This window comes from Emys orbicularis, chromosome 13 (assembly GCF_028017835.1).
Source record: "Emys orbicularis isolate rEmyOrb1 chromosome 13, rEmyOrb1.hap1, whole genome shotgun sequence".
Lineage (NCBI taxonomy): Eukaryota > Metazoa > Chordata > Testudines > Emydidae > Emys > Emys orbicularis.
The window spans coordinates 28,787,091-28,811,823 of record NC_088695.1 but is presented as its reverse complement, the minus strand read 5'-3'; the positions used below and the strand labels follow the sequence as shown (position 1 = coordinate 28,811,823).

At 48.6% G+C, this 24,733-nt stretch overlaps 1 protein-coding gene and 1 long non-coding RNA gene across 2 annotated transcripts; both read right to left on the bottom strand.

The window, feature by feature from the left end:
* Nucleotides 1-2,569: 2,569 nt before the first annotated feature.
* LOC135888288 (uncharacterized) lies at nucleotides 2,570-7,915 on the bottom strand. Its single transcript, XR_010561838.1, has 3 exons — nucleotides 7,491-7,915; nucleotides 5,586-5,628; nucleotides 2,570-2,933 (listed from the first exon to the last, which is right to left on the bottom strand). It is a non-coding gene; the product is annotated as an uncharacterized LOC135888288 (long non-coding RNA).
* Nucleotides 7,916-15,208: 7,293 nt separating this feature from the next.
* Nucleotides 15,209-24,617, bottom strand: LOC135888481 (cytochrome P450 2C5-like). Its single transcript, XM_065416286.1, has 9 exons — nucleotides 24,441-24,617; nucleotides 24,015-24,177; nucleotides 22,931-23,080; nucleotides 21,389-21,549; nucleotides 20,623-20,799; nucleotides 19,726-19,867; nucleotides 18,734-18,921; nucleotides 17,727-17,868; nucleotides 15,209-15,390 (listed from the first exon to the last, which is right to left on the bottom strand). Exons 1-9 carry the CDS (start codon nucleotides 24,615-24,617, stop codon nucleotides 15,209-15,211), a joined length of 1,482 nt encoding a protein of 493 aa, XP_065272358.1.
* Nucleotides 24,618-24,733: the final 116 nt, after the last annotated feature.

The following is a 24,733-nucleotide window of genomic DNA, read 5'->3' as shown; positions in this document are numbered from 1 at the left end:
TCTCGTGAACCCCCTCCTAAAAATGAATATTTCCAGGGATTTTCTCCTTTACCTGAGTATAAATTATAAAAGCAGTGATCTTGGAAATATAAAATTTGTTTTTATGACATGCTTATTACACACTATTTGTTATTAATTATTAGTTATCATTACAGTATTTTTATTGCATTATGAAAATGGCAACACTCTTCCAAGATCTCACTTTTGTAGCTTGTATCACTTTGAATAAGACTGTTATAAGACAAGGCTCCTATGTTTCAGATGTGAAACAGCATGAAGGCATTTAAGAAGCCAACTCAAAGAGTTCCTCCTACACAAGCATTCAGATCTTGAGCAGTCCAGGCAAACAATGCACGTTACAACAAAGCTTAAAATTGTTCATAATAATTTTAAAAACAATACTAGCTGCCTATATAATTTTAAAAACAGCAAAAAATATCCACCTCCCTTTCCATTTCTTATAAGGAGTCTTGAAGTTTAAATCTCCTGCTTGCTTTGATCTGCTTAGCTCTTGGAAGTCCAGGGGCTCCAGGCTGCTGGCCCCATGCTGCCCAGGATCCCTAGGGACATCTCTGACCGCCATTAGAGAATTTTTTCCTGAGAACCCCCTGTAACATTTTGCGAACCCCCAGGGGTTCACAAACCCCAGTTTGGGAACCACTGCTCTAGGACCATGGTTTTCAAACTTTTTTTTCTGGGGATCCAGTTGAAGAAAATTGTTGCCCGTGACCCAACGGAGCTGGGGATGAGGGGTTTGAGGTGTGGGAGGGGGTCAGGGCTGGGGCAGAGGGTTGGAGTGAGGGCTGTAGGGTGGGGCTGGGAATGAGGGGTTCAGGGTGTGGGAGGGGGCTCTGGGCTGGGGCAGGAGGTTGGGGTGCGGGAGGGGGTCAGAGCTCTGGGCTGGGGGTGCAGGCTCTGGGGTGGGGCTGGGTGTTGGGATCAAGGAGACGCGGAGTCAAGAGGTTTGTCAAGCAGGCGTCCCGAGCTCTCTTGAGCTGGGGTTTTTATTAGTAATTAGATCAAAAGGCATGAGATCATAGTTACTTGTAACATATTGATTGGTTCACCCATAGCCATCTCCCCTTGTGCAATAAATCATGATTGGTGAAGGGGCTACGTGAACTATTCAAGGGGACTACGTGAGCTATTGCCTAGTCTATGCTTAATCAATAACCTGAGCATAGCTTTACCTTGCATTGCTTACCTTGAGAATAAGCCAGGAGTAAATGTAATAAACACGTGTGTGGTTTGCCAGCACAGCATGTTTCACTACACCTCCCCCTTTTTGTTTTTAAGCAATTTGCAGGCATAATGAATGCTCTGTTTAGTATTAAGTCGTTGCCAAGGGCAGCCTTGGACAAATAGGCTAATAAGGGAAGGAATACACTGTAATATACAACAACAAACTATTAATCCTATAACTATAACAATAACATATGCAAACATTTGCTTTAGCCAGTATAGGTCTGGCAGCCACCCAGTAAGCCAGTCCCAGAATCCTGAAAAACCAACATCCATTGTAACTTCTTTTGTTAAAGTATGTAGTTTTACAATTTGGTTGTCCACTGCTTTTTCATTATTGCTTAGGTTAAAGCAACACATACCATCCAATTTTTCACACCCATAATGATGTTGCATTAAAAGATAATCTATGGCCGCTCTGTTTTGCAAAAGTCCATGTCTTAATTCGCTCTGTTCCTCATTTAACAAGGCTAGAGCTCTAGACGTTGTATTTAAGGCTTTTACTGCTGAGCAGGCTAAGGCGTTAATGTTTTTACTGTTTCGTGCCGCCAGACCGGGCACCCCAACCAGGGATACGGCCAGTGCGACGTATTCGGCCTTACTAATTAGGGCCGCGTGACTATTACAGCTTTCATCAAGGAATACACTTCGTTTTGTCTTAGTGAGTGATGTACCCTTAGCTTCCTTTTGAGGCAAAACCAAAGACAGCCTACTAAGACAGCATGGAGTTTCATGACTGATGTTGGCTGGAATGTAGTTAAAGGTATATCCGGGGCAGGACCAGAACCAGCCCCTTGGCAATTGTAGGTACTCATACATATATGATATATTAACCATACTTGAGCAATTGAAGTTCCCTTTTGGGAATTGAATACAAGTCTTTTTGGTACAATTAACCATTCTAGCACAACTAACATTAAAACTAGCAACATGCGGTGTTAACAGGGTAACAGCAAAACGCGGCTTGTGTGTTAGTCGATCTCCCCAATTATGGTACCCAGGGTACCCTAAGGCCCTAAGGGTAGAATTTTGTTCTAGAGAATTATAAAACCATGTATCATTGTTGATGTCTGTGGGATTATGGCACACTGGTATTAGGCAAGATCCTAGCACCTCCCCCACCGCCCTCTGCTTCGTTAAGCAGAAGGTACTTAGGTTTAAAGTCTTTGCAAATACCTCCCATATATTAAGACGAACCCCCCCAGTCACTACCGGCCCCCCTTCTGTAGGGACAATAGTTAAACTGAAAATAATGATTGTTAACAAAAGTACAGAATTGGCATTTAAGGAGGCTATTAATGCCATCATATAGTTCTCTGCCGTTTTCTCTTGGTTTGTTTTTTCCAACAGTTGTTCAGCCTGATTAGCTAGGTTCTTCACTTGGCCCCATGTGGCAGGTGCATTTCGTTGGCCCCCTCGTTTTCGGCCCGTTGTCACTTTTCCTTGTTCATCATATAAGTGTATGTTGAAGTCAGGGATGGGGTTGCTCAGTCCCTGATGCCACGCCATCCTTGTATGGTCGAACGTATCGTGCAGGTACCCAGAGCGGGCCGCTTGGTGTTGATACAGCTGCGTAACCGCGCCCCCAGGTGATTAGTGGCACAGGTTCGCTCCACTCCGGGCCAGGTAGCTGACGATAGGTTACCTTTGGAGCAGGAAGAACTTCGGTCGTCCGATAATGCCGTTGTGCCCTGGTGAAAAATTGAGAATTGAAAGGTAATAGATTTAAATGATTGAGTGTAAACAGTACTTGAGCCAGCCATTCTTCCTTTTCTGTCAGGCTGCCGGGGACAATTCCCCCTTTTTGTTTTTGCCGCAGGAGAGCATTTTTTAATGTGCGATTAGCTCGTTCTACAATGGCTTGTCCTTGGGAATTGTATGGGATGCCAAAGGTATGCTTGATTTCCCATCGCGTGCAGAACGCTGCCATTGCTGAAGAGCAATAGGCTGGGCCGTTGTCAGTTTTTAAAGCTGATGGCTTTCCCATCACTGCAAAGGAACGAATGAGGTGATTACAGACGTGTTTTGCCTTTTCCCCTTTTTGTGGCGTTGCCCATATATATCCAGAATAAGTGTCTATGACTACATGCAAATAGGACCAGGGAGCTAATGGTGGGAACCGAGTGACATCCATTTGCCACAATTGGTTTGCACCTAGCCCCCGAGGATTTACCCCGATAGCGGGTCCTGCGAGGTTTCCAGTACACTCAGGGCACTGCTGAATAACAGCTTTTGCATCAGATAGTGGTATGGAAAATTGCTTGGCCAACGCCCTAGCATTTTGGTGATGTAAGGAGTGACTTTCCATAGGAGAGCAGGGGAAAGCCTTTAAGGCGTTATCAGCATAGGCATTGCCTTGCGAGATTTCTCCGGGGAAAGGCTGATGACTTCTAACATGTGCGATAAAAAATAGATGTCGTCGGTGACGTAATATCAGTTGTAGGGAAAGAAATAAACCAAGCAAATTATTATCCAAAGATGCAGTAACACAACTAGAAGCAATATTACTAACAACATTTGCAGCATACAAACTGTCTGTTATGAGGTTAACTGGTTGATCAGAAAATGTGTTAAAGGCAAGAATTAACGCAGCTAGCTCCGCACGCTGAGGAGAGCGTTGCGGTAAGGTAAACTGGGATTGCCACTGGTCATTTTTCTTCCAAGCGACCACCCCTCTGGAGGGGCCACCATCGGTGAAAATGGTAAGAGCTTCTTTTATGGGAACGGGAGATACCAAGTAGAATACTTTCAGTGGAATATGTTGAGCAACTTGGAGACGAGGATCCTTTGGAGTATGGTAAGTTATGCACCCAACATAATTGGCTAGTGCTATTTGCACCTCCTCCGAGTGCATGCATGCAACTTCCCAGGTGGCGATGGGGATGGGTATAATAATGTTTACTAAATCCATGGCAAACAAGTTTAATGCTCGATTGCGTCCTTTAGTGATTAATTGAGCAATCATTCCAGACAATGGGACGAGTGTGTTTTTGTGTGTGTGTGGTAAATACATCCACTCGAGGATAAATTCTCTTTCATTTGTATGTTGAAGTAATGCCCCCATGAATTGCTTAATGTCCCCAAGAATGATTAAGGACGGGGGCACATTAGGTACTGCTCTATCTACCCACCTTTCTGCCATGGCTTCGTTGACCTTATGCACTACCTCCTGTTGTTCGTTTGTCAGTGATATTATGTCTCCCGGTTGCTTTCCTAATTTTAGGGCATTAAACAGTGGAGTCAGCATAGATGTGGGAATCTTGTAATACGGTCTTATCCAATTTATGGATCCCAGAATTTGCTGTAGCACTACATATGTTAATTTTTTTTGGCAAGGTAAGTTTTGGAAGTATGGGCATGGAGTATGCTGCAAGCATTTTATGACCTAAATATTGAAAAGGTTCGGCTTCCTGTATTTTTTCCGGGGCTACTACCAGACCCGATTGACTTAAGATATCCGTTAACTCACTTTTCCATGTGGTGGGTAGGGGCCTACCGGCTATTAAGATATCATCCATATAATGGTATACAAGTAGCTTTTTGAACTTATTTCTGAAAGGTTGAAGAGCAGTGTTTACAAAATACTGACACATGGTAGGGCTATTTAACATGCCCTGGGGTAACACTTTCCAATGATAACGTGTTGTGGGTTGGGCATTGTTTAGGACTGGCACTGTGAATGCAAAATATTTTTTATCCTTTTCCTGTAATGGTATCGTAAAGAAACAATTGTTTAAGTCAATTATTGCTACCTGGTAGTCATATGGGATTAAATTTGGATTGGGGAGGCCACACTGCAGGGGGCCCATTGGTTCTAGTATTTTATTAATTTCACGCAAATCATGAAGGAGCCTCCATTTTCCTGATTTTTTCTTAATTACAAAAACAGGAGTATTGTACGGGCTTGTAGTATGCTCAATGTGTTCATCTTTTAATTGTTGCTCAACTAATTGCTGCAAAGCTTCTAATTTCTCTTTAGGTAATGGCCATTGTTCTACCCAGACTGGCTTATCAGTTTTCCACTGTAACGGAAGAGCCTGAGGCTTACTCATCTTCCAAAACCAGTTTTGCCCCTATCTGTTCTAACAAATCTCTTCCCCAAATGTTAAACTGTAAAGGCAATATGCAGGGTTGAATATATGCTATTATGGGGCCTTGTTCCTGGGATTTTACTGGTAACCATTGAGAGCTCTTTTGAGATGCTTGGCTTCCTCCTACCCCGAATACCGCAGGGGCTAGCTCAGAAGGCCATGTAGGCTCCCAATCCTTTTCAGCTATGACAGAAACATCCGCCCCTGTGTCCAACAAACCGGTCAGCCACTTACCTTGGAGTATATACTTACGTTGAGGTTTTTGCAGGGATATTCGGTGTACCAATGCTGCCACCTGTGGGTGAAAGGAAGAATCGCTGTTGCCTTCAGTACGGGTGGATCCGAATCCTCCTGTGCGTGTTACCTGTGATTTTTCTCCAGGGAGCTCATATGGCAACAGTATCATCTGTGCCCAGGAGTCCCCTTGTCTTAAAGTAAAAGGCAGGTGACTCCAATACTGAACATATATTTTTCCCTGATAATCAGCATCAATCACTCCTGGAACTACCATAATTCCTTGTTTACTTGCTGATGACCGAGGGAGTATAATGCCCACCGTCCCTTCAGGAAGGGGCCCTTTCAGTTGAGTAGGCATTAAAAGAACTTCCCCCGGTAAGAATGAGGATTTTTCTTCTTGATTATACAAGTCTATTCCAGCACTGCCGGTCGTTGCCGGTTGTGCCCTAGTCAATTCTTCCGCCCCCGTTGTTTTTCCGGGGCCCGGGGAGGGCCCGATTACTGGTTTCCCTGCCCTAGTCCTGATCGACATTGATTTGCCCAATGATACCCCTTGTTGCATTTAGGACATTTTTTGGAGGGCCTACCCCCTTCCTGGGGTCTTCCTTTATGTGCTCCTCCCCCGGGTGCCCTACACTGGCTTTTAAAGTGTCCCGGTTTTTTGCAATTAAAACAATTTCCTGCTGGTTTATTACCTTGTCTTATAGCCCCCGCCAAAAGAGCCATAGCATGGGTTTGACTACCGACATCAGCGCAAGCCTGAATCATGTCCGCTAAAGTGTACGAGGGGCGATGTATAATAGATTGCAGTACCTTTTTGCAATCAGCATTAGCCTGCTCATAAGCCAGTCGCCGTAAAAGCTCTGTCTGTGCCTCCTCGTTATCGATCTGCCGCTGTACTGCTTCCTTGAGCCTATCTATGAACTGCGGATACGGCTCTGTAGGCTGCTGCCGGGTGGCTGTGAAAGACCTAGTCGGTTTCCCACTTACAGGAACCCTTCTGAAAGCTCTCATAACACTAAGTTTAGTACGAATATATGTGTCTGGGTCTAACTCCAACTGGCTCTCTATAGTGCTAAATTGGCCTGCTCCATAAATCTGGTCGGGTATGGCAGCTGGGGTTGAGTAACCTACAGCAGCTAACCTGAACTCACTATCCCACACCATATACTGGGCGGGGGTCAGCACCATACGAAATAAGTCTTTCCAATCTTGTGGAGCCATTGTGTAGCCATTTCCAATTCCTTCTAAGATGCCTGTCACGAAATTAGACCTGATGCCTGTCTCCGTGATAGCTTTTCTCACCTCCCTCAGTACTGTATACGGTAGCGCCGTCCACTGTCTGACGGCATTGCCCTGTGCATCGACTTCTGCCGTTATAGGCATTAGCATGGGCAACTCCCCCTCCCACTGATGTTCTTCCTCCAAACTCAATTCCCCTGTCTCACGCGCCAACGCAACCGCCGCCCGGACGCAGCCCCCACGATTCCCCCGGAAACAAGGCTGATCAGTTCCTTTATCAATGGGGGGATCCGAGGGCCGCTGCCCCGTATCCGACACCGCAGGCGCTGGTGGTAGCACCCGCGGGTACGGAGGCGGTGTCGTCAGCGTGAGAAGTGGGGCGGCAGTGAGAGACGCCTGTAGCCCCAGTTTTCCCACTGCCTCAGTACAGCGCTGCCACATGAGCAGGTGCTGCACTGCTGCTCTCGGTTTCTCAAAGAGCTGTGTTCCTATTTTTTGCCAATCTTCTTGCTGCAGGGACCCCTCTTCGGGGTACCAGGGGCATTGACATTCTATTTCCTTAACAAAATCCTCTACATGCCGCAGCGTAACCGCTGGGCAACCGCTCCCCTCAATGAGCTTAAATAATTCCTTAGCATGAGCCTTTTGTGGCACTGATAAATCACCCCCCATACTCACGAGTGGCTGTTTCCAGCGGGTGCACCTAGACTATTCCAGTCGGATGAGCAGGGGTCCTCGGGATCCGGTGAATCACGTCGGGGTCACCAGATGTTGGGATCAAGGAGACGCGGAGTCAAGAGGTTTGTCAAGCAGGCGTCCCGAGCTCTCTTGAGCTGGGGTTTTTATTAGTAATTAGATCAAAAGGCATGAGATCATAGTTACTTGTAACATATTGATTGGTTCACCCATAGCCATCTCCCCTTGTGCAATAAATCATGATTGGTGAAGGGGCTACGTGAACTATTCAAGGGGACTACGTGAGCTATTGCCTAGTCTATGCTTAATCAATAACCTGAGCATAGCTTTACCTTGCATTGCTTACCTTGAGAATAAGCCAGGAGTAAATGTAATAAACACGTGTGTGGTTTGCCAGCACAGCATGTTTCACTACAGCTGGGGATGAGGGGTTTGGGGGGGCTCAGGGCTGGGGCAGGGGATTGGGGCATGGACTTACCTCCAGCGGCTCCCAGTCATCAGTGTAGCCAGGGTGCAGAGGTCCACCTGTCCTGGCACCGTGGACCTCACTATCCTAAAAGAGCCTCTTTCAATGTGTTGTAACCAGAGGTGAAAGTAAGCCGGTACGCCCCGGCATGGCGTACTGGCAAGAGCCGGTTTGCCATACCAGGGCAGCCCGGCTTCCCCAGGGGGCAATTTAAAGGGCCTGGGGCTCCCAGCAGGGGCTGGAGCCCCGGCCCTTTAAATTGCCACCAGAGCCCCACTGCTGGAGTTCTGGGGGCTATTTAAAAAGTCCAAGGCTCCAGCTGCTTCTACCGCCCCGGCCCTTTAAATAGCTGCCGGAGCCCCACCGCCACTACTCCAGGGCTCCAGCGGCTATTTACAGGGCCGGGGCAGTAGAAGCAGGGGAGCTGCAGGCCCTTTCAATAGCCCCCAGGGTTAGCAGGGGGCTCCAGGAGCTATCTAAAGAGCCCAGGGCTCCAGCTGCCTCTGCCGGCCCTGTCCTTTAAATAGCTGCTGGAGCCCCGCCGCTTCCCCAAGGCTGCCGCTGCTATTTAGCGGGATGAGTGCAGAAGCCCCAGTAACTAGTTCCTGAGTTGAGGGCTTCTACTTAAAACCATCTTCCAGGGACAGACCATAACAAGCAGCAGGCAGCTGGAATGGTCACGTATTGCGAGCTCAGCCTATCGTTTCACTCTTAGCTGCCATAGAGAGGGCCCAGAACCAGCTGCCAGATTGCAGATGCCACCTCTCTTTGGGAAGGGTTCGGATCGGGACCAGTGCATCACAGCTACGGTGTCTCTATGCTTTTTGCAGTGGGAGCTTCCAGGCCATGGGGCTGGACTCCCAGTCCTCACTAAGGGCCAATTTGTGCTGCTTCAGCAGGCTTTGTACAAGCGAAAAGGTCATTTCAAGCAGCCCTAGGCAGGCAGCCAAGGATTTCCCCATGTAGGGGAATCCTTAAATAGTATACAGCTGGCATCAGCAGGTTTTTGCATCACCTGTTATCTCATAGACTCACTGACTTTAAGGTCAGAAGGGACCATCACAATCATCTAGTCTGACCTCCTGCACATTGCAGGCCACAGAACCTCACCCACCCACTCCTGTAATGGACCCCTAACCTCTGGCTGAGTTACTGAAGTCCTCAAATCATGGTTTAAAGTTACAGAGAATCCGCCATTTACACTAATTTAAACCTGCAAGTGACCCATGCCCCATGCTGCAGAGGAAGGTGAATCCTCCCCACCCCCACCCCGGGGTCTCTGCCAATCTGACCTGGGGGAAAATTTCTTCCCAGCCCCAAATATGGTGATCAGTTAGATCCTGAGCATGTGGGCAAGACCCACCAGGCAGATATCTGGGAAAGAATTCTCTGTAGTAACTCAGAGCCCTCCCCATCTAGTGTCCCATTTCCAGCAGTTGGGGATTTTTGCTACGCCATAGTAGGCAGTCCTATCATACCATCCCCTCCATAAACTTATCAAGCTCAGTCCTGAAGCCAATTGTGTTTTTTGCCCCCACTTCATAGGAGTTGGGGCTTGTCAGGGTTAGGCCAGAGGTGGGAGAGACGAGACTCCACCCAATCTTCAGCTGGTGAAACTGTCCCTGTGGGAATCACAGCCGCCAGCACAGCTTAGAGCAGCCCTGAGACTGCTCTGAGTTACACCAAAGGTCATTTTAGCCCCCAGTTGGTCCAAGAATTAGGGAGGCATAAAGTTGGCTGTGAGGAACAGTAGACAGGTTGGGGCAGAAGTCTCCACGAAATGTTGGTGATGGGGGAGAGTGATGCCTGAAGAGGGTTTGGAAGGATTAATAGATTTGGCGTGGTGTGACGGGCCTGTGGGACTGATGATGTCTGGACAGGTGCAGAAGGGGATTGGAAGAGTATGGATCTGATTAAACTTGTGGGGCTAAGCCCATGGAATGGAATCACAGAACATTTAAGGGGGAGTCATTACAGCCTTAGATGTGCCAATAACAAAAAAAAAAAAAAAGTGACTGAAAGGACTGTCACTTCTGGATTCCTGCTAGGCAAGCTCTGCCATGGGCTTTGCAGTGCGTGACAGGACCAATCAGCAGATTCCTATACATCACACACTCAGCTACGTTAAGAAACAAACCATTGTGTGTTATATTAGCTGACACTCAGTGAGCTGACACAACTCGACATGATGGATTATATCACACTTGGGCCACCAGTGTGTCATACTAGGCTCATGAAACAGTGACCTGCAGGGACAGGCCGAGAGACAGGGGGTTAACTCCCTGCTCATGTCGCCAGCTTCACACGCAGACATTGGCAATAACAGCATCCCCTGAATCTGCAAGGCTCAGGCTTATGAAATGATATTGTACTACAGGACTCCAGGAGACAGGCCGGAGCGAGCAAGCCACCCCCTCCTAGGAGTCACGCAGACAAAAGAGCTTGTAAACCTACTTGAGAGAAAAGTTCCACTTCCAGGTGCAACTGAGCTCAGCGATTTCTCCTGCTGTATTTGGCTTGATTCTTTGTGCCATGGCTGACCTCAGCTATTGCTGCCTCGCTCACAGAGAAGACTACAGGAAATTTGCTGGGCAAACAGAGCAATGCACTTTCTGGAATAAATTGCAACATTCCCCCCTCTGTCCGCCAAAAGCTTGTGCATAAAGAAGTTGTAACAGGCAAGGTCAGGATCTCGCCTACCTCCATGGAGGCTTTGTAGAGAGGTGCTCAGTCTAGCAGGTGCAGATTGCCTATCAGAGGCCAGGGTGTGGGGCCTGGAGGCAGATCTTACTTCTTCTTCCATGAAGACAGGAGCTTTAGCCCCACTAGACCAGCGAGAGCCCCTGTGAGCATCAGGGAGATCATTGCATTGCCTGGCACCACTCGGACTGCAGATCCTCAGGCGTTGGCTTTTCACATTCTGGGAAACAGCAGCCCAGTCTCTACTCTCCACTCCAACTGATCCCACTGCTGCAGCTCGACCGAGCTCTCCCCTGCACAGAACATTTTACACCCTTCGCAGAGAGCGCTCCCCAGCGCCGTACAAACGACTTCTCTCTGGCTCCTCCCCATCTCGGGAGTGAAAGATTAGCTTTGAATAGAGTCACCCTAGGGCGCCAACAGGAGGGTGCTGTGGCACTGCGGCAATTGACCTCTTTTGCCTTTCTAGAAGTTTCCATCTGTGCGCCAAAATCAGCAGTGTCGGACTCCAACGGCTCTTCTCCAGCCAGCGGCCAATGGGAGCCAGACTAAGTGCATCGCTTTGCTTTGCTGGTGGCAAACGGTGACAGTGAATCACTGATCACGGCGTAGAAAGAAAGGAGGTGAAAGCCTCAGGCCGCTGGTTCCTCTTCTTCCACTTCAGTCTCCAGGCTGCCCCCATTTGACTTTGCAGCTCACCCTTCACTAGGGTGGATCCTGGTGCATCTAGACCAAACCAAGGATGAGGCCACCTGGCTCCTTCTCTCTCCCCGGAGATGGAAGATGTGATGTTGCACTCCATAATGCTTTATAAAAGTATGTTTATAAGTGTGAATATGATGTAACTGGAATATGCTTTAGGCAAAAGGTCTCTTGTAAGGTATCATTACAAAGCTTATAATCTATTGAGTGTGATCATCCTATTTGTATGAATGTATCATTCTTGTATCTGAAACTAGGAATGTGTAGCATAACTCTGAGGTCCTATTGTAATTATGCAAAGTGTGGGCCATGAATGGTGGTTTAGAATCTTAATGGCTCCCATTGTCTAGGACAATTGACTGTAGATGGCTCTGTTTACCTGCAAGTCTCCACTGCATACCTGCAGGCCAGTCATGAAGAAAGCCCCTAGTTACCACCTGAGCTGGACTAACCAGGATTGTGCCAGGGGAAAGGATTGGGCCCAGACTAGGAAGGAGTCCAGTCTGTGAAAGAAGCTTACTGGAACATCTCTGAGGGTGAGATTTCATCTGTAATCAGTTTCTTAATGTATTAGGCTTAGACTTGTGTGTTTTGTTTTATTTTGCTTGGTAACTTACTTTGTTCTGTCTGTTATTACTTGAAACCACTTAAATCCTACTTTTTATACTTAATAAAATCACTTTTGTTTATTAATTAACCCAGAGTAAGTGATTAATACCTGGGGGAGCAAACAGCTGTGCATATCTCTCTATCAGTGTTATAGAGGGCGGACAATTTATGAGTTTACCCTGTATAAGTTTTATACAGAGTAAAACAGATTTATTTGGGGTTTGGATCCCATTGGGAGCTGGGTGTCTGGGTGCTGGAGACAGGAATATTTGCTAAGCTGTTTTCAGTTAAGTCTGCAGCTTTGAGGACATGGTTCAGACCCTGGGTCTGTGTTGCAGCAGGTTAGCGTATCTGGCTCAATAAGACAGGGTTCTGAAGTCCCAAGCTGGCAGGGAAAACGGGCTCAGAGGTAGTCTCAGCACATCAGGTGACAGTCCCAAGGGGGTCTCTGTGACCAAACCCGTCACAGAAGGGTTGGGTTAATCTTTCCAAAGACAGTGTGTTTCTTAGTAGAAAAAGGTTTGCTGGAAGATTAAAAGCACCGAGGAAAAAAACCAGATAAACTTTAACAGTTTCCTTCTCCACTTGATTGCGGTAGTACCAAGATGCCCCAGTTGAGATTGGGCTAATTCCTGGACAAACACATAGTAGAAGGCAGTCTCTGCCCCAAAGAGCTTACAGTCTAAATGGACCCAGCGCATGGTGTGGGGGAGAAGGAAGTCTTACTATCCCCATTCCATGGGTGGGGAACTGAGGCTTGGTGAGAGGTGAAGTGACTTGCCCAAGGAGGCTGTGGACAGTCCGGCCTGCTGGGTGGAGCAGGAGCCAGGGAAGCGGATCCAAACTAAAGGTCAGGGCTGGAGTCAGGAACCAGCAGCCATGCTAGGAGTAAGAGCTGGAACCAGGAACTAATAGCCAAGTCAAGGGCCAGAGCTGGGATCAGGAACCGGGGTCAGAGTGAGGAAGCTGGAACCAGGAGCAAGATAAAGAGCAAGACAGGGGAACAAAGTAAGAACAGGACTAGGAGCAGGGCTGGAGCAAGGTAGGAGCAGGGGAAGAGCAGCAGACACTGGGAGGATCGCAGCCCAGATGTGAACACATTGAGCAGCCAGAGAGCAGTTGCTGCTGCTGTGCTTAGCCAGCCAGCCAGCTGCCTTTTCTGACCAGTCAGGTGGTACAGTCCATCAGGCAGCCGGCTGCAGGCCTGCTGTTGGGCTTGCCAGGAGACTGCCTCTGCTGCAGGCCCTGATCCCTGGCGCACAGAGATTGAAGCCAGCTCCAGAGTTCCAGTCCACACTTTAACTTCCAAAGCATCCTTCTTCCAAATTCACTGGGAGCTGGGTCCAACCATGCTGGCAGGAAGCAGTGGGACACTAGTTCAGTCCCCCATTGACTTCAGCTGGAGCTGTGGGTGCCCAGCATTTCTGAACATCTGGCCCATGGTGCCTCAGACAGACACCCAAAATCACAAGCCACTTTTGAAAACTGTAGTTTTTATCCCTTTCTCTGGTTGTTCTAGACTCCCCTTTGCCGGAGAAATTCCATTACTGCAGCTTTGGGTATAATTATGGGTGAAAAAATGACTGACGTCTCTCATTCTGAGTCTTTCTTGTTGTTGGAGAGAGATCAATGATGTGTCCCCACCTGGCACACTGGTGACCCCACCTCCGCCAAGGGCCCAGCATCGCAAACCTCCATCCCTCCTCACAGGTAGGTCCAGTCCACCCTCCCGGTACAAAGGAGCAGAGCTGGTGACACAGCAAATCTGAGGATCAAAGGGGGGTTGAGCGGGCAGTCACAAATTTGTGCCTGCAATGGAGCCAGCAGTCCCTTTCATGACAACCCAGTCCAGGACTTATGGGAACCTGGGCCTGGCCCTCCTCTCCCTTACACTGGTGAGCTGGGCACCCAAAATCAGAGGCTGCTTTTGAAAATGTCCCGGGTCTTCATTATGAATGAACTTCAGTCCAGTGCCAAGGGAACATGCAAGACCCACAGGGCATCAAGGGGGCTTGGAAGGCCTCCCATGAGTCCTCATAGAATCATAGAGTATCAAGGTTGGAAGGGACCTCAGGAGGCCATCTAGTCCAACCCCCTGCTCAAAGCAGGACCAATCCGCAGACAGATTTTTGCCCCAGATCCCTGCCCCAGATCCCTAAGTAGCCCCCTCAAGGATTGAACTCACAACCCTGGGTTTAGCAGGCCAATGCTCAAACCACTCAGTACTGGGGAGAATTTTACATGAATACCGGTATGTTCTGCCATGGGAAAATCCCGGACTATTGACAAATTATTGTACTGACAAGTAAGTGGGTGTGTGTGAATATTTACCAGGGGTGTTTTTATTAAGAATTCTGCCTGCTAGTTACATGGCCTCAGGCATGTCTCTAAAGATGTGGAGTAAAAAGTTCAAAAATGCCTAAATGACCCAGGTGCCTAATTCCCATAGACTTTCAATGGAAGTGAGGCACCTAACTAGCCACTTTTGGAAATCTCACCCTTAGGAGCCTAGGTCTCTAGGCTCCTTAGTATCTAAATCACTTTTGAAATCTCACCCTTAGGAGCCTAAGTCACTGACTGACTTAGAAAATTGCACCCATTGAAACTAAAACCCCAGCCTGCTAGTGCAGTTTTAAAGCTTGTATTTTACTTTTAAATCCTCTTTTTTCTGTACAGTCATCCGCCTCCATCAAGGGGTGTTTGCAGTAGACATGGGCAGTGATGGGAATTTGTTTTGCATTGTTCTTGATTTGAAACAATGAATAGGGTACACTGATGTGACAATCCAGAGGTGGCTGGTATTATTTCTGTTACAGTAGGGTATAAAGGCCCCAGCCAAAATTAGGTTCCCATTGTGCTAGATGCTGTACAAATATTTAGCAAGAGAGACAGTCGCCATTATGTCTAAGTAGAAAAGACAGACACAGGATGGGAGAACAGCAGTACTATTGTCATCTGCATTTTATAAATGGGCCACTGAGGCACAGAGAGATTAAGTGACATGCCCGAGGTCACACAGTAAGTCTGTGTCAGAGCTGGGAACTGAACCCCGATTTTTTGAGCCCCAGTCCAACACTTTAGCCACCCTTGCTCTCAGCAATCAGTTGTTAGCACACAGTGGATGTTTCCTCTGCATTCTCATTTCTCCAGCCCAGTACATCCCAATTGCTTTGAATATTCTAAGCGACTCTCTCCCTTCTTGCTCACACTCTCAGGCAGACGCTTAGCGCCTGATGACGTGGAATTTACAGTATGGCCCCTTGTTCTGGTAGTCCACCCACAGAGACAATATGTCCATCTCTTTGGGATCGGTCGCTAGCTTGAAGGTGAAGTTCTGTAGCAGTGTGCTGAAGAAGAGAAACAGCTCCATCCGGGCCAGACCCTCCCCTGGGCACATCCGCTTTCCTGGGAAAGAAAAGGAAGTGAGACAGACCGACAGAAACAGGCTAAAGGCCTGATCCTACACCCACTGAAGTCAATACGAGGCTTTCTCTTGAGTTCAATAGGCATGGGTTCAGAGACCCACCAACCTACCCTCTACCCAAACAAAGCACAACCACACATTACTTTAATGGCCAAAGGCCCTTCCTCCTATGCTGTGTGAGCAATAATTCAGGGCCCCCACAGCTATTCTTTATCGAAAGATCATTGAAGCCTCATAGACAGACATGAAAACCAGGACTCTGGGGTTCCACACACAGTTCTACCACTGGTTTGCTGTATGACTGGGTGATGGGAGTATTTATTTATCTGTCTTTTGCCATGATCAATGAGAGATTTCTGTGAGATCTGAGCAGAATGCAATCGTGTTACAAGGACAGACTTGGGCAAATACCCACTTCGGCCAACCTGATCATGCCACCCAAATAATCCCTCCAAATGAAACCAGGAGCGTCCCAAATCTGACATTCCCAGAAACAAGGGGAGAGATTTTCAAAACCGTCTGAGTGAGGTGCCTAACTCCCATTGACTTTCAATGGGGCTTGTGCCTCTAACTCCCTCAGGCACTTCTGAAAATCCCACCCAAAATATCTAACTTGCAAAGACAGAACAAGTTGTGCTTGGCATGTACTGCCAAAACAGGTGACACAAAACTGCGCCCCCCCTTTCCCATCAGATCACTGGGAGATGGAATTGAACTTGCAACCTCAGGGTCTAAAAGCATATTCTGTTAATGTCTGAGCTAAAAGATTCAGCTCCGTTAGGTAACGTTGTAGTAGCCCCATCAACCTACCTAGAGGGTTCTGCCACCACTTGAGGGGAACAGAGCATTCCCCTGAGTGTGTGTAGTTTACACATGGTATAATCAACCCTCCCCAAGCATTGCTTATCTGCAAACAAGCAGCATCCAGACAGGTGTGAAATTCTTTCCTCTGAACCACCACATGCAGTCATTTGCAATCTGATCCCTTACTGAACATCTCAGCGCCAGCTGGAAGTGGCTTTGGGAACATAATTGTCCTACCCTACAGTGGAATGCTTATTACAAGCCGTGATCATGGTGAAATTCAGCCCTCTGCAAAGGAGCCAACACAAGGCTCATGCGCCAGTTCAGTCCCATTTAATCCTGCAGAACTGGTGCATAGGCCAGGGTTGAAATGCACTTCCCGGGTATGTCTGCACTGCAATGTAAGCCTAGGGTTAGCAGACCCTGGGTTTGTTAACCTACGGCTTGAGCATCTACACACATTTGTAACCCAAGGTTAGGAATTGCTGAACCCTCGGTCCCAAGCTGGGGCTCCACCATCTCCACTGCATTATGCAGGCCCAAGTCCAACCACCCAGGTCCGAGACTTCCTAGCGCCCTCTCAAAATGTGGCCAAAATGTAGCCCTTTGTTTGAGGTGCAGTGTGGGAAAATTTGTCCACCAAACTTGACTGTCCAGAGGACAAAGGAAGTTGGTCATGGGATACTTATGGTGGACTCCCAAAGCATGAATCCAGTGGGGATGCGTCTACACTGCAGAGCCTGGACCCTGGCTCCCGGCTTGACTCAGGCTCAAACCCTGCACCCCTGTGAGGTTCAAGCCATGGGTTCACATGAATTGTGTGTAGACAGAAAGGGGGGTAGGCTTGAGCCTGTGTTTGAACCCTGGGCATATATTGCAGTGTAGAAATACCCCAAGAACTCCCATCCTACTCTCCTTAGCATATGACTTCATTGCAGAGTTAGCATGGGTGATCGGTACCCGGGTTAACCTTGCCTGGGTGTGAAAATCCCTACCCGAGTTGCTCTGTCCTCACTGGTGCTATACTCCCCTGTGTGAGTTGCTAGGATTTTGGGGGGCACATCCCATGGTGCTGCAGTGAGCTGCACTGCTCTGTCATTCTTTCCCAGTGACTTGTGGGTAAGCTTGTCTGTCCTTTCAAACAGACAGGGGAACTGGGGGAAGGAACTGGGGGACCACCAGCACTCTAGTGATTTAACCTGCCTCCTCATTGCAAAGTGGGCAGGTTACCAGCCCGCGTGAAAGCAGCACCCGAGTGCTAGCCTATAAACCGAGCTGGGCCAGCTATGTGGGGTTGAAAGCATCTTTACACTTGAGTGAGCGTGGGTCATGTGTGGACAGGAGGGGGGTTAGGGACAATGCCTGGGGAAGAGCCTGAGTTAACTTTGAGGTGAAGACAGACTCAGACGGGCATTTTGCTGTTGACTTTGCTGGGAGCAGGAGCCAGATCATTGACACATTCTCATTGTACAGCAAAAAGCAGCCAGAGACCTTTGTAAATCCCAGGCTTTACCTGCAGAGAAAGGCATAAAGGCCTCGTTTGGCCTAAATTCCCCCTTCTCGTCCAAGAAATGACCTGGGTTAAACTCTTCTGGAGTCTCCCAGTGCTTTGGGTCTGAATGCACAGACCTGAACACTGGAATAACAGCTGTGCCCTGTGAAGATAAAGGATAGAAGGAGACAGGAAAAGCAGACATTAAATACAGTAATGGATTACCTTGATTATCAGCGGAGAAGCAGCCTGCAGTGGAGACAGCTGGAAAGTCTGGTTGTGCACAGAAGGTAAATAAAGGGGCCAAGGCAAGTAACAACTGACATCCCATTCAGGGAAGGCTTAAGTGGATCTTCGTTGTTGTGTAGCCCCTCTGCACAGGGCTGGCTTGGAGCCAGAGCTGTGTCGCAGGAATTTGAGACCAGGCCAGGAATTATTTATTTTAGATTTATAAAAACCCCAAGAGGTGCCCATGCGAAGCTCAGGATGCTGACCCCTTAAAGATTAACAGACAGGGCTGCCCCGCCTACTTGGACAGGAAAGTCCCATGAGCCCAGGCCTGCAGCCCACCCTCACTCCACATGCTTGGGAAACAGATGGGCTTTACGGCATGGCCGGAGGCTCCAGGAGATCGGGGGGGGGGGGGGGGGGGGGGGAGGGGAGAGGCACATTTCAGCATCACACAAGCTGTCAGTCTAGCAGCTCCCTGCCATGGGGGGAAAGGCAGGCCCGGCTGGAGCACCTGTGCTGCTCTGGGCTGCAGCAGCATGGCTCATGGGGAGAGGTGAGTTCAGATCATCAGAACCCAAAGCAGGTGGAATCACACTCGCCACAAACTCGGAGCGGCATCAGTTGCGAGAGTCACAACCCTTTGCCCGCTGTGCTGAAAAGTGCGGTGCTGCCAGAGACTGGGAAAGAGCCAGGACCTTATCAAACAAGCAAACAATTCGGGGGGGGAGGGGATGCAGCTCCAGTCCAAGGCTCGCCCTCCACCCCTCCCCTGAGAGCATCCTGAGGAGTTACTGCACCTGGGGGATGGTGTAGCCCCGGAACTCTGTGCGCCGAGTCACTGCCCGGGGGAAGTTCTCGCTCTGCCCTTTCTGGCTGCGCTGCATCTCATGGATCACTGCGTTGGTGTACGGCATCCTCACCCGGTCCTCCATGCTGGGGGCATGGGTCGCCCCCACCACCTTCTCGATCTCCTGCTGGACCCTGGCTGCAAAGGATTAGACTCAGAGCTGTTGCTTTGTATAGCTGCTGCACTGACCTCCCCTTGTCTTCACTGTGAGGGAGCTTGGAGATTAAACACAGAGCAGCCTAACCGGAGTGAAAGGCCTGGTTTTAGCCCCTGAGGGTACGTCTACACGGCAGCCAGAAGTAAGATTGCAACCGGGTAGGCCTGCCCACGCTAGCTAAAAATGGCAAAGAAGATGCAGCGGCATGGGCTGTCCAAGCACCCCTGGGTCCATGCTCATGTTGCTAGCCCATGCTGCTGTGTCTTCACTGCTCTTTTTAGCCGCACTAATGAGATTAAAACTAGTGTGGGTATGCCAGCCTGGGCTGCAAGCACCTCCGATTGCAGTGCAGAGACGTTCCCGAACAGGCACCAGGAAATGCAGAGCTCTGGTTCAGCCTCTGTCTGGTTATCCTGGCACCTGGTAGCCACATATTGCGGAGCATGCCATGGGCACCCACCCCGGCTCAGTCAGTGTATCCTGCTCAGGCAGGGTGCGAAGAGACACGGGTGAACTGCGACTAGACCCTGTACAGTACCTTAACCGTCCAGCCGTGCGTGTGTGTGTGTGTGTGTAATGGGCCTAATCCAGCAAAGATCTCTGCACAAGCCCCTCACAGCACAGGGGTCCTTGGACAGTGTTAAGAGGACCTACTAGTCTGTCCTTATAGGGCACTTCAGCTGAGCACACTCAGAGGGAGAGAATCTGAATCAGTCCCCTTGCTGCATCATGGCTTAAAGCTACTGAAAAGAAACTCCCCCCCCCCCAACCTCCGTTCTTTGTACCTTGAATTTGTGGGAACTTTGCCATCACCAAGAAGAAGAACAACAGGGTATTGGCAGTGCTCACTGTCCCAGCACCAAAGAGGTCAAACACTGCCATGAGCAGGTTTTCATCGCTGAATACATCCCCTGACGTGCTCTTTCCCTGGAAATGAATAGAGGGGTGGCTTGGTGGAGTTAAAGAAAGTGACAGCTGTAAAATCATCCCCAGGCTGCACCGCATGCCTGCGATGGGAGTTTGGTTCCCATCCAGAGCTCTAGGCAGTAAAGACAGGGGTTCATTTGATTGTGAACAGCAGCTTTGCTGGATTCTGGCATGCTTTGGGATTCGCCTCGCCCTCAGCATTATCTGGGGTCCTCGGCGTTTCATAGCCCTGAGCAGCATCCACCTCCCCAGATACACGGGTCACTTAGCTCACGAGTAGCAACTTCTGTCTTAGGATCACAAAGTGCTTTGGGAATGGCAGCTAAGCCTCACCACGAGCCTGGGGGGTAGGAATTATTACTGATATTTTACAGAATAACAAACAGCAGGAAAGTGAATTTCCCAAAGTCTCACAGGCAGAGAGAGGAAGAGAAACCAGGATCACCTAAATCCCAGATTTAGCTGCTAGGCCAAGATGCCGCTTAGCTAAGACTCAGAGCAGGTCAGTCTCATAGCAAAGCCCTTGATTGGGAGTCTGCTATTACTCTAGCACCCAGCCTCAGTTTACCGGCTGAGCTGGAGATATGGGGCCAGGCTGGGATTATGATGTCCCTGTCATCTATTAATCCGTAACATGCTGATCAGTCAGTACCTAGGTCTGAATGCAATGTTGTATAAGCCCATTGAATGGGGTCCCTGCTTGTTACTGTCATTAGAGTTAGAAATAGCCCCAAGGCATTCAGGCCCTGCTGTACCGTCTCTGACTTGATAAGGAAACAGTCAATGTAGTCCCGGGGACAGCTTGGCTCCAGGGTCCGCTTGTGAGAGTCAATCCTTTTTCGGATGAAGTTCTTCAACTTCTCACTTTCATTGAAGACCTTGTTGTGTGGTCCCGGCAGGTAACGCATGATGCCAGGAAAGGTGTTGTACACCTGGGAACAGGAGATGTGATAGGGCTGTTCTGAGATCTTGGGTGCACCCCTTTCATCCCCCCGACCCCCAAGATGTGGTGGCAGGGCTTGATCATTTCTCTCACATGTGGAGTCACATGTGGTTCCAGCCCTGATCCATGGGTGACAACACCTCACTCCGATCAGCCACACCTTTGACAGCTGTGTTTCCAAAAGTGGCCAGTAAAAATGGAGGCCCCATAAAACTCAATGGCCACTTTGGAAGATTTTGGCCTGGGACTGCACAGGGCCAGCTGTTGCACAGCAGGGCTGGAAGTGGGAAAATGCTCTTCATGGCCCTCATTCAGGGCACCACTGAAGCACATGCATTGAAGAGGGTTGCTTCCCTGTATCAGGGCCTAGGGGTCTGATCCAAAGCTCTTGAAGTCAGTGAGTTTCTCCATTAACTGCAGAAGGCTTTGGATCCGTCCAGCTGCCACTGATGTTAAGGAGAGTTTTTCCACTGCCTTCCCTTTGAACTGAACGGGGAGATGTATCAGAATGGGGAGGCGCCCCACGGGCTCAGAGGAGAAATACCCCATGGGCTCAGAGGGGAGGCGCTGGTACATACCTGTGCGAAGGGAGAGATGAAATAATGGCTGTAGTTCCCCATCATGCCCAACAGCTCCAAAAAGGCCTCGTCTTTGTAGCTGAAACGAGTCCCAAAGACAACGGCGCAAACCACGTTAGAAACAGCGTGCCTGACGCTGGATATGGGATCGAACGCCTCACCTGCGGCATCCATGGAGGCAAGGGAGAGCACAATGAATAGAGTCAAATGCAACATGCATCTCTGGTTTGTTCGCAGCCGAGTTCCTCCCTGCCCCCGTAAACATAATGCCCTTCTTGCCCATCACTACAATTAACCCTAGGATGGAACCCTTTTAATCTAAAAACCACCGAGATAAAGAGTCCCGCCCAGTCACTGTCCAGAGAAAGGTTCAATGACTCACTCAGCTCCCTGGCCCCATCCACTCCTACCTGCACGGTGAGACTGAGAAGGGGCACACAGATCTCCTACCCTCTCTGTAGGAATGCCCAATAAATACCCCACCCATAATCTTCTGAGCTTGGGGTCCAGAAGGCTTCCTCTCCTTTGCTGGCATCTAGGAGGCCCATTTCTCACCTCTGGATCTTCACAGAAAACCTGCTTTGTCTTTGTGCTTCTTGTAGCGGGGAGGAAGGATGGAACTCATTCACCTACCCATTACAGTCCAGCACGTGGCATATTTAGCTATGTAACTCTTCTGTTTTTATTTGTGCTGTACATTTCTACGCTCTCTCCCTCTGTGGAGAGCTCTGCCGCCATTTTTGTTCTCAGAGCTCAGTGCAGATTGTCAAAGGAGACGCACATACTGTGCTCTCTCTCTCTCTCTCTCTCTCAGGGAGACACTACATTTTTGTTCTCTCTTATTTTAGATTAAGGGAGCACCCAAACTAAAGATCGTTCTGGATGAAAGTATCAGTTTGCTCTTTGGAAGTGGAAAAATACATCATCCAGTGGAACATAGGAACACTCTGCGGGGTCCTCACAGTTCTTAGCCCTTTAGGTGGAAGTGCATTCAGGGGCTGGGACTCAGAGTGAAATGTGTTATTCTCACAGCTGTCGCCTTGTGAAATTTAGCTTCAGATTTTTTTCCCTTTTGCAGTGAACCTTTCTATGAGAGTTACCCAATATCAATCCGATTTGTGGGCAAAAGCTACAGGGTCCATCCCCAGTCTCTCCCGCAATAACTGTGCTGGGTGCATTTGTGCTACCCTATCTGCATCCAGGCTCAGTGATGCACTGACTACTTTACAGAAGCAGGTTGTCAGGAAGAAAGGGAGGGATGCTAAGGCTCAGGTCCTCAAAGGTATTTAGGAGTTTAAATAGGAGTTAGTCTCCTCAGTAACTTGGAGGGTCTGGGCCCAAAAGCTTGGCTCAGAGCACTGGAGTCTTTCCATTGATTTCAAAGGGCTTTCCAGCAGGCCCTTAATCATTTAAGGTAAGGGCATAGGTCCCTGTTCCTATAAAGATCTCTCCCATTTACTTATATGAGTTGCTTCTTGAGACAAGGCTACTCTGTATCTTCTATTTGTATCAGCACATTGAAATGAATAGGGTTCAAATTACCTTCCATGTCTGCCACTGCCTCCACCAAATACTGAGCCTCCTCCTGCACCCGCTGTGCCATTGTCTTCTTCCCCATCCCAAAATCCCGCAGTGTAGCGATTGTGAACCTGCGGAGCTCTCTCCATTTCTTCTCACTACCAGTGACGAGCCCTGAAAAGATGCAGTTAAAAATCTATCATTTGACTGTCAAAACCCACAGCAGGTTACTAAAGACAAAGAGTCCAGAACTTCTGGAAAATTAACTATGAGCAGCATATCATTCAGCCAGTAGATGTCTCTAGGGTGTGCTGTACAAAATTCCAGACAGGATGTGGTTCCTGGTAAACAAGGGTGACAAAGCTGGAACTCAACCTGTGTGGAAGTCTGTTTGTTTGGGTCTATAGTTCGTAGCTGTTTTATTTAATAAATGCCTCTGGTTTAAGATGGCCTGTGATTCTATGTAACATGCCAGAATCCACATATAGTGAAAGCAGCTTCCTTTGTGAAAAATTGTTGAGGTTAACAAAATTGTTCACATTTTTTATTAAAAATAGTTATGGAAATGTTTCATTTACAGAAAACCTGGTGAAAAAATGCTATGAAAAACTGTGAAAAAGACCATTTCAAGCCGAACAGAATGAAATCAACTCCTGAAAACTTTCTTAGAATGGGCTTTTTTGACTAGCTCTTCTTTGTCCCTTGCATAAGGGGTGGGGAAATGCCACACCCTTGGGGACTGCTGTTTTCCGTAGGTATGCATTTGGTCCCCATTACCCTGTTAGCTGAACATTTCACAATCTTCAATGTATTTATCCTCCTAACACCCTTGTGAGGCAGGGCAGTGCTATTATCCTGATTGTACAGATGGGGGACTGAGGCACAGAGAGACTAAGTGACTCGCCCAAGAGTGCATAAGAAGTCTGTGTCAGAGCAACAAATTGACCCCACATCTTCCAAGGCGCAGGCAAGTCCCCTAAACACTAGAACATCCTTTCTTGTCTAGGGCTTTCATCCATTCTCTTCTCAGATCTCTGCAGTCAGGGACTTCACCATAAATCCAAGGCGCAATAAAATAACCTAGAAGACGAGAGACCCAAACACCCACCGTATCCGTCCGTCACTCTCTCATGAATGGCAATGGCACCGCGTCCACCAAATTCTTCAGCGTGACCCACCAAAGCGTCTCTCACCGCCTCATACCCGCAGAGCACCACAGCCGGTTTTGGGCCAAGCCAGACGGTGAACACTGGACCATACTTCTTGCAGAGCTAGGGGCAGAGGTACAGAGAGGGCTCCGTTAATCAGCTAAAGAAATCACTGACAATCTCTCCAAGAGCCATAAAGCTGAGATGGGGTGGGATTTTGAATACTGGGGAAGATCTGTGACAAACAATGAATATTGTAACCAACTGAGCACAGATAGGTGGAGAACTAAGGCCTGCGTTTGAGAGTGTACCTAGCCTTTGGAACAACTTACCAAGGGCATCCCAAGGCCAGGAATGTGAGACTAGCCTGCAAGGAAGTCCCTTACCTTCTGGTAGGATTTGTTCAGGGGCAGAACATCTTTCTGCCACAGGTTGCCCAGAAGGAACCACGGGGCTGGTCCTGGAGGGAGCTGGTCTCGTTTCCAGTTGTTTTTCCAAAGCATGAAGCACATGGTGGAGAGGATTAAAAAGAGACTCAGGATCCCAGCCAGTCCAGCATCCATCCTTGTCTGTTACCTCCCTCACAGAAGGGCAGCAAAAGAACTGTTTTCACTTGCCAGAAAGGCTGGGTGAAATGCTGCACTCCACTGATGAGTGGAGAGGTGCCCAGATCTGCTCT

Coding starts and splice junctions, on each gene's coding strand:
- LOC135888481 (XM_065416286.1), bottom strand. CDS start 24,617: ATGGATGCTGGACTGGCTGGGATCCTGAGTCTCTTTTTAATCCTCTCC. Junction 24,178..24,440: donor TGAACAAATCCTACCAGAAG/GTAAGGGACTTC, acceptor CTCTGCCCCTAG/CTCTGCAAGAAGTATGGTCC. Junction 15,391..17,726: donor CTTTATGCCTTTCTCTGCAG/GTAAAGCCTGGG, acceptor TTTCTTTCCCAG/GAAAGCGGATGTGCCCAGGG.